The sequence below is a fragment of the Asparagus officinalis genome, chromosome 4, assembly GCF_001876935.1.
Source record: "Asparagus officinalis chromosome 4, Aspof.V1, whole genome shotgun sequence".
NCBI lineage: Eukaryota > Viridiplantae > Streptophyta > Magnoliopsida > Asparagales > Asparagaceae > Asparagus > Asparagus officinalis.
In genome coordinates, this window is record NC_033797.1 from 142,936,479 (window position 1) to 142,945,003 (window position 8,525).

General features: G+C 38.0%; 2 protein-coding genes across 2 annotated transcripts; both read left to right on the top strand.

The window, feature by feature from the left end:
• LOC109836202 lies at positions 5,352 to 6,590 on the top strand. The gene is made up of 2 exons (XM_020404072.1): positions 5,352 to 5,533; positions 6,252 to 6,590. The coding sequence occupies exons 1-2, from the start codon at positions 5,359 to 5,361 to the stop codon at positions 6,425 to 6,427; spliced, it is 351 nt and encodes a 116-aa protein (XP_020259661.1). The 5' UTR covers positions 5,352 to 5,358; the 3' UTR covers positions 6,428 to 6,590.
• LOC109839422 (keratin, type I cytoskeletal 9-like) lies at positions 6,999 to 8,525 on the top strand. The gene has a single exon (XM_020407845.1). The coding sequence runs from the start codon at positions 6,999 to 7,001 to the stop codon at positions 8,523 to 8,525; it is 1,527 nt and encodes a 508-aa protein (XP_020263434.1).

An 8,525-nucleotide genomic window follows, 5' to 3' on the forward strand; every position in this document is an offset into this window, starting at 1 on the left:
CTTTCTTTAGGACTTGCGTAATTGTCGACAGTGGGTTAAAAAATACCTATGAATTTAAAAGGTTAGATATCAGAAAAATCCCTTAACATTAAGCGACTGCCATATAACCTTTCAAAATATTAGAAAACCCCAGCCAAGTTTAGGTATTATCAAAAACCCCCTTTAACTTCAAGATTTTATAAAGAAACTCCCTAAACGGTGTTAATCGCAATTTCATATGGACCACAGGACTTGACATTCATGGTTTGAGTTGATCAACTGGAAAGACCAGAAAGAGGGAAATGCCCAACAGGATAGAATCGAAGAGTGTGAGTAAATTTCACGTAGGGTTCATGGTTTCAGAAGGATTTTCTAAAAAAAAAAAATCTTAAAATTACAAGGGATTATTTGATACCTCTAACCTTATAAGGCTGCGTATAGTGGGAGATTTGAAGAGGGAAGGGAATGAAGAGTAGAATGCAATAACGTGGAGAGAAGAGAGTTTCTTTTTGGCTTCTTGTTGGTCCAAGGGGAGTGAAGAAATGAAATTAAATTACTTTTTCTTGTTTGATTGAGGAAAACAGAATGAAAGATGAGTTGATGAGTTAATTAAAAGTACAATAATACCCTTATATATTACTGAAAATATTTTTTAAATAAAAGAACCAAATAACTCTTACGTTCTAAATTGAATAATTCTGAACTCTTGGATGGCTTATTAGTGCAGTAGTTCCAATTCAAAATTGACCCTTTTTGTTACTCAGCTAATTATTGTCTGATATCAATACTTTGTTATTTTGAAGTCTTAGCCTTAATTGTTAGATCTAATAAATTAAAACTTGAGATCTAAACCATAAAGCCATGATTAATTCAAAGAGATTTACAAGAATCAAAAGAAAAGAGCGGAAGCTTATACCTGAATCCATAGATTAAACTTGAGATGGGTTTTGAATCTTCTAACCTTAGGGTTTCTCTAGCCAAATTTCTCTCTAGATGGGGGTGAAGAGAATTAGAGAATGTAACCCTAGATTAGGGACCATAACCCCTTATTTATAGATATTGTACATTTACAATTTGGCCCATCATCAAATCACAATTACAACCTGGTATCTGCACATATAACCCCATGACTTATTTAAATACTCATTAACCCAAATTAATTGATCACTTTAGTGGGTTATCCTGAAGGATAGCAATACACACAGATTAATCATATGTGCCCACAAATAGATTTAATTAGATTTAAATCCAACAATCTCCCACTTGGGCACCATATGATTCCTTAAATTGTGTATAACCTTATGAGCTCAAAATTGCTATCACTGAAAAGGTATTTCCGAACAATCTCGTCCATTGACTATATCAATATAGGATCAAAGCGGCCTTCGTCATATTTATCGTGACTCGACCCATCAATGGTCACATATACCAATACAATCAAACGACAAAGATCAATCATGGATGTGCAGCATGAAAATTACATGCAATGTGATTAGTACATGTCTATTTTCAACTGGTCCTACTTTAGTGAGGTCAAAACCAAACATAATGTAACCGAGTGTTAGAACTGAAAAACTTTATTCTGATCAGACAATACAACCTAACATAAAGCACCATAATTACAAACTCCCACTAAATCATGATATCCTCGAATATCACCACACCCATATGAGCGGTGTGCTCATGAAATACCTTGGGTGGCAATCCCTTAGTAAGAGGATCAGCTATCATGGAGTTTGTCCCAATGTGCTCTATGGATATCTGTCCACTCTGTACCCTTTCTTTCACAACCAGGAACTTAATGTCAATATGTTTTGACTTAGTTGAGCTCCTGTTGTTATTGGAATACATTACTGCAGATTTATTGTCACAATATAACCTTAGTGGTCTTTCCATATTTTCCAAAATGTGCAGTCCCGTGACAAAATTTCGCAGCCATATTCCCTGATTGGATGTCTCATAGCAAGCTACAAATTCCGCTGCCATAGTGGAGGAAGCTACAAGTGTTTGTTTGACACTTTTCCATGATATAGCTCCTCCTGCTAATATATAAATGTAGCTTGATGTAGACTTTCTGCTATCTTGGCATCCAGCAAAATCAGAATCAGAGTACCCAATGACCTCCAGCTGTTCTGATTTTCTGTATGTGAGCATATAATCTTTTGTTTTCTGAAGATACCTCATAACTCTTTTGACTGCTATCCAATGATCCATACTAGGATTGCTTAAGTATCTGCCTAACATCCCAACAATGTACGCAATATCTGGACGCGTACATACCTGAGCATACATTAGACTTCCTACAGCCGAAGCATAAGGAATCATCTGTATTTCCTGAATTTCAAGGTTGCATTTAGGGCACTGATTGAGACTAAACTTGTCTCCTTTAGCAACAGGGGTATCTCCTGGTCTACAGTCTTGCATGCCAAACCTTTTAAGTACCTTATCGATATAGCTCTTTTGTGATAATCCAAGAATACCCCGAGAGCGATCTCGATGTATCTGGATTCCTAATATAAAAGAGGCGTCCCCAAGATCTTTCATCTCAAAATTCTTTGATAGAAATCTCTTGGTTTCGTGCAGTATGCCTATATCACTAGTGGCAAGCAATATGTCATCGACATACAGAACCAGAAAGATATACTTACTCCCACTGAACTTGTGATATACACAGTCATCAACAATGTTTATTTTAAAACCGAACGAGATAGTTATTTGTTGAAACTTATGAAGCTGCGTTGGGCAGCGGTTGATAAGCTGCGTTGGGCAGCGGTTGATAAGCTGCGTTGGACAGCGGTTGATAAGCTGCGTTGGGTAGCGGTTGATAAGCTGCGTTGGGCAGCGGTTGATAAGCTGCGTTGGACAGCGGTTGATAAGCTGCGTTGGGTAGCGGTTGATAAGCTGCGTTGGGCAGCGGTTGATAAGCTGCGTTGGACAGCGGTTGATAAGCTGCGTTGGGTAGCGGTTGATAAGCTGCGTTGGGCAGCGGTTGATAAGCTGCGTTGGGCAGCGGTTGATAAGCTGCGTTGGGCAGCGGTTGATAAGCTGCGTTGGGCAGCGGTTGATAAGCTGCGTTGGGCAGCGGTTGATAAGCTGCGTTGGGCAGCGATTGATAAGCTGCGTTGGGCAGCGATGGAGCTGCGTTCGAGCTGTGCTTGGCAGCGATTGGAGCTGCGTTCGAGCTGTGCTTGGCAGCGATTGGAGCTGCGTTCGAGCTGTGCTTGGCAGCGATTGGAGCTGCGTTCGAGCTGTTGATTGTTGTAGTATTTAGATTTCTCTGTCTTTATATATGGATGACACCAAAGACCAGTAAAGAAGGTCTTATTCAGGCCATTTGTGACAATTGAGGCATCTCAATAACGCTCTATCAACTGCAGGTCATGATCTCCACTGAGTGTGTCGAATATCATTACACTGCTCATCAGCACCTCTAATGGTTGCTAATATAATATTAGTCATGTTGTTGTCGCAGCCATCAAGATCAATCATCTCACATAAGAAGCTGCATTCGTGTTTATAGCTGTTGAAGCGGCGTAGGTGATTGAATCGGTGTAGTGTCTTGATGATGGTACGCGGGGAGGACTTCCACGTCTTGGTTTGAAGAGGTCGTTGATTTGTAATCCCTTTCTGTCAGAGTATTGCTAAAGACTGTCGTTTTGTAATCTTTGCTTTAACTCTTTGACATGTGAAAATCTTCGAATTGTAGCCTTCTGGAAGTCGTCAGATTGTAACTTCCATCATCGGTGGTTGATGGGGGATAAGCTATCTATTGTGATTTTTAGACAGCCTACAGTAACATATATTAATAATATTATTATAATAACTTATATTAATATTAATAACATATAAATTATTTAATAACATTATATATATATATAATATATTCATTATATAATTATGTATAAAATATTATTTTATAGTTATTATATATATGACATACTATTATAATATAATATAATAATTACTTTAATATTAGTAAAATAAAAATAAAGTATTATACATATAAGTACTATAGTTTGAATATAATATAATATATTAACTATAACATTGATACCTTTCAATTATAATTATTATATTATCATGTATATATATATATATATATTATATATATATATATATATATATGTTTTATTATTTTAAATTTTAATATAAAATTTTTAAAAAATATTATATTGAATAAAGTAAATATTATAATATTTTATAAAGTACATTATATCCTATGATATATATTATAATATATTAATTTATAAAATATTTTTAGTTATTATATATATGACATACTACTTATATATAATATGAATCAATTACTAATTTAGTAAAATATTAATGAATAGCTAATAATACTATAGTTTAAAATAATATAATATATTAACGTATAACTGATACCTTTCAATATACTATTATTATATATTATCATGTAATATATATATATATTATATTATATCTTATATAAAATTTTAAAAATATTATATTGAATAACGTAAAATATTATAATATTTTATTTAAAGTACATTCATTATCCTATGATACTATATTATAATATCATTAAATTAAATAATATATTATTAAGTATTATATTATATATATTATGTTCACTATATTATATCAATTTATTATTAACGTAGCTACTATATATGTGTAATTAGTATTGTATACATATTATATTTTTTTAGTAAATAAAATAATGCTATAATAAATATTATATTATAAAAATATCTATAGTAAATATATTGATATTATATATATTAATTACTTATATATAGCTAAACATACTTAATATAATATAATATAATACTAATATAATAATTAATAATACTAATTAGTAAGTATCAGTACAAACATCATTATATTTTAATAAAGTAAAATAATATTTTATTATAATAATATACGTAAAATAATATACTAAAACAATTGAGATAAGTTAATTTAGAAGTAATTAATAGATAAAATTATATTTTAATAAGGTGCCACATCATCAATTATCCCACATGTTGTTAAATCAAATGCTCAAATTATCTCATTATCCCACTTTATCCTATTTTACCCCACTCAAAAGAACCCAAATATGTAAAATTATTCCATTAGAACAATTTTTTTACTTGGTCCTAATTTGTCCCAACCAATAACCCCACTAATAAGTAAATGCATCCTTGACCTGAGATCATATGCCACGCGCGCAAGAGAGATTTCGCGGCAGAACCCCGAAAAGGCGCAGCACAAAACACGACAGCCTCGCGCGAAGCCCGAAGCCGGCTGCAAATATTCAAGAAACCGAGGAGCGCCCTGTTTCTGATATTATTTAGCATCAATAAAGCAGAAATTTCCCTTTCTTTCTTTTTTTTAAAAAAATTTAAAAAAAAAGTGGGGGAAAAGTTAGCGATGGGAGCAGGGGAGACCGGAGAGTGTTGGATTGTGGAGAGGGCGAAGGAGGAGCTCGAGATGCTTGAAGCCAAGCATCCCAATGGATTTGATCACCTCAAGCTGGAGCTCAAATCCTTCATCTTTGATGACTCCAGCTCCTTCGAGCCTCCTCATTCCTCTGCACCCACTCAGGGTACTTGCACTCTTTAGTTCCTATTTAATATAAGTTTTATTTTATTAGTTGATTTTTTTTTTTGTATTTTTTTTTCTTTCCTGGGATTACAAAATGCACACGCTTTCTAAATGAAAATAATTGACCCCTTTTTGAAGAGATTCATGACAGCTTCTTTTTCTCTCGGGTTCGTAAATTAGGAATTTAAACTCATCATTTTTTCTTATCTTATTTGATGCACTAAGTTTTTGCACCACTTCACTCATAGACTAACCAATTCATAAATTTTTACACTACTTTACGCATGGGCTAACCAGATAATACATTCAGCACGTAGCTATCAAATATCCGTAGGAATTTCTACCACTTCACTCATGGTGGCTAACTAGACTACATCACTCCTACGAGCATCCATGGATTCTCCTGACACCTTCGGGCTTCACATTGAAGATCATCTGTTTTTTTTAAATTACTTGGAGCATGATCTTAGCTATGATATCATTGTTGTTGGGGGAAAAATCGGGCCCAATCTAGAATTGATGTGTCTTAAATAGAAATTAGGAATCAATTTTAACTAAAAAACTATAGCTATCAGGTATTGACCCAAACTCCTATTTAAACTCATCACTCTTTCTTATTTTATCGGATGTGGGACTGTACTCACATATTAATCACCTCACCATTTTGATTATTATATTCATTTTTAATATTGGTGCTTGTTCTTAATTGTTATTAGCAGCATCATCGAATCGCAACAAGAGGAAGAAGAGAGAAGGAGAAGCGTGGGAGGAGACGAAGCTCCACGGCTCATCAGCGGGCAAGAAGAGGGAGGACAGGGCGGAGATGGCCATTGAAAGAGCAAAGGATTGCTTGAGGAGGATCAGACTCGTTAAAGAGAGCCTTTTTCCATTGTAATTAATTAAAGACTGCTCGGCGAGTATCGAAACTGTGGGTTGTAATCAGTCCGGATTGTTAGTTAGTAGAATTCTAATTAGAGTAGAATACTAGTTAGTAGATAGTTTTCTAGTTATTGGATAAGATTAGAGTTGTAATCTTAATCCTATATATATGTAAACAATTGATGAGTTTAGTGGAACGTGAAATAAAGAAATCAAAAAAGGTTCCTGCTCCATCTGTTCGTTCTCTCCTCTCTTTGTTTTGTTCGGTCATTAGCAAGTGCAGGTTCGGGTTTTTCTTTTGTAAACAAGTGCAGGTTTGTTTTCTTCCCTGCAGTCACTCCATCATCAATTCTTCGGCCACATCAACAGGAGCAGAGACTAAAACAATTTCCTGCAGCAAAGTCCTGTGTGTTTTGGTGTTCAGTTTCTCCAAAATCAGTGGAAGAAATCTTTGGTTACAGGTTTTCTTAACTCAGTTTTCAGGTCAGGTTTTTGGCCGATCCTGTTTACCAACCAACAAGTGGTATCAGAGCCGGTGTATGCCTAAGTATCAACCAAGATCTGAAGAGATGACGAGTACGGAGAAGATGACGACCAAGGTGGGTTCGCTCACTCTTCAATACCCGACGTTATCGAGGGACAACTATGCTTCGTGGGCGATCAAGATGAAAGTCTACATGAAGGCTCAAGACGTGTGGGATGCCATTGAGCCCGCGGCAGGCGCGTCCGTGGAACACAGGAAGGATCAGATGGCGTTGGCGGCCATCTACCAGGGGATTCCTGAAGAGACTTTGATGGTGATTGCAGAAAAGCAAACGGCAAAAGAGGCATGGGAGACGTTGAAAACAATGCATCTAGGAGCGGATCGTGTGAGGAACGCGAAGGTGCAGACCTTGAGGTCCGAGTTCGAACTTCTCCGGATGAAGGAGAATGACAACGTCGACGTTTTTTCGACGAAGTTGACAGGAGTCGTCAACAAGATCCGGGCTTTAGGCGGCGAGATGGAGGAGAACTACGTCGTCAGAAAGCTACTTCGGGCGGTACCGGAGAGATTCCTTACTATCGTCTCCACGATTGAACAGTTCGGGGACATCGACGACATGACACTCGAGGAGGCGATCGGGCGCCTCAAAGCCCACGAGGAGAGGGCACGTGTTTTTCGAAACAACGTCGACGATCACCTATTGTTGACGCATGCGGAGTGGCAAGCAAGGAGCAAGAAGAACGGCGGAGGCTTCCTCTCAACACCTACAACCAATGATGGCAGCGGTCGAGGACGAGGTCGCGGGGCCGGTCGTGGGCGTGGCCGTGGCCAAAGAGGCCGAGGCGGACAGCAGTACCACGGCAGCGGACAGCAGTACCACGGCAGCGGACAGCAGTACCACGGCAGCGGACAGCAGTACCACGGAGGCCGCGGAGGGGAGCACGGCGGCCAGGCAGGCCGAGGCGGCTTCGGCGGCAGAGGAGGACGTCCAGGAGGTGGTTTCGGCCATGGAGGTGCAGCTCGCCAGGAGGGGGAGAGTAGCACAAGCGGTGGTCGAGACAAATCCAACATCAAATGCTTCAATTGCGGAGTATACGGGCACTTTCAGTCGGAGTGTCACAAGCAACGCCGCAACAATGAACAGGAGGCTCATCTCACCCGTGCATATGACGAGGAGCCAACCTTGATGATGGCTATGTTAGAAGAATCGTCAAGTGCTATTTTGCTTAATGAGGAGAAGGTGGTGCCGGATTTACTTACAGCGGGGGAGGCACAAGTTGCCAACGACGTTTGGTACCTTGACAACGGAGCTAGCAATCACATGACCGGCCACCGAGACAAGTTCAAGGAGCTCGACGAGAACATCAAGGGAACCGTCAAGTTTGGTGATGGATCCGCGGTAGAGATCAAGGGGAAAGGCTCAATCCTCTTTCAGTGCAACAACGGCGATCAAAGGCTACTACCTGAGGTATATTATATTCCAAGTTTGAAATCTAACATTATTAGCCTTGGTCAGATGACTGAAGATGGGAGTAAGGTTGTTATTGCTGACGAGTACCTGAGGGTGTTTGATAGGAACGGTGCTCTCTTGATGAGGGTGACTCGTTCAACTAATGATGGCGAATATTAA

What these genes read in the sequence shown, in the direction of transcription:
- LOC109836202 (XM_020404072.1), top strand. Translation starts at nt 5,359, where the DNA reads ATGGGAGCAGGGGAGACCGGAGAGTGTTGGATTGTGGAGAGGGCGAAG. An exon ending in TTCCTCTGCACCCACTCAGG is followed by an intron (nt 5,534 to 6,251) that starts GTACTTGCACTC and finishes TGTTATTAGCAG; the next exon opens with CATCATCGAATCGCAACAAG.
- LOC109839422 (XM_020407845.1), top strand. Translation starts at nt 6,999, where the DNA reads ATGACGACCAAGGTGGGTTCGCTCACTCTTCAATACCCGACGTTATCG.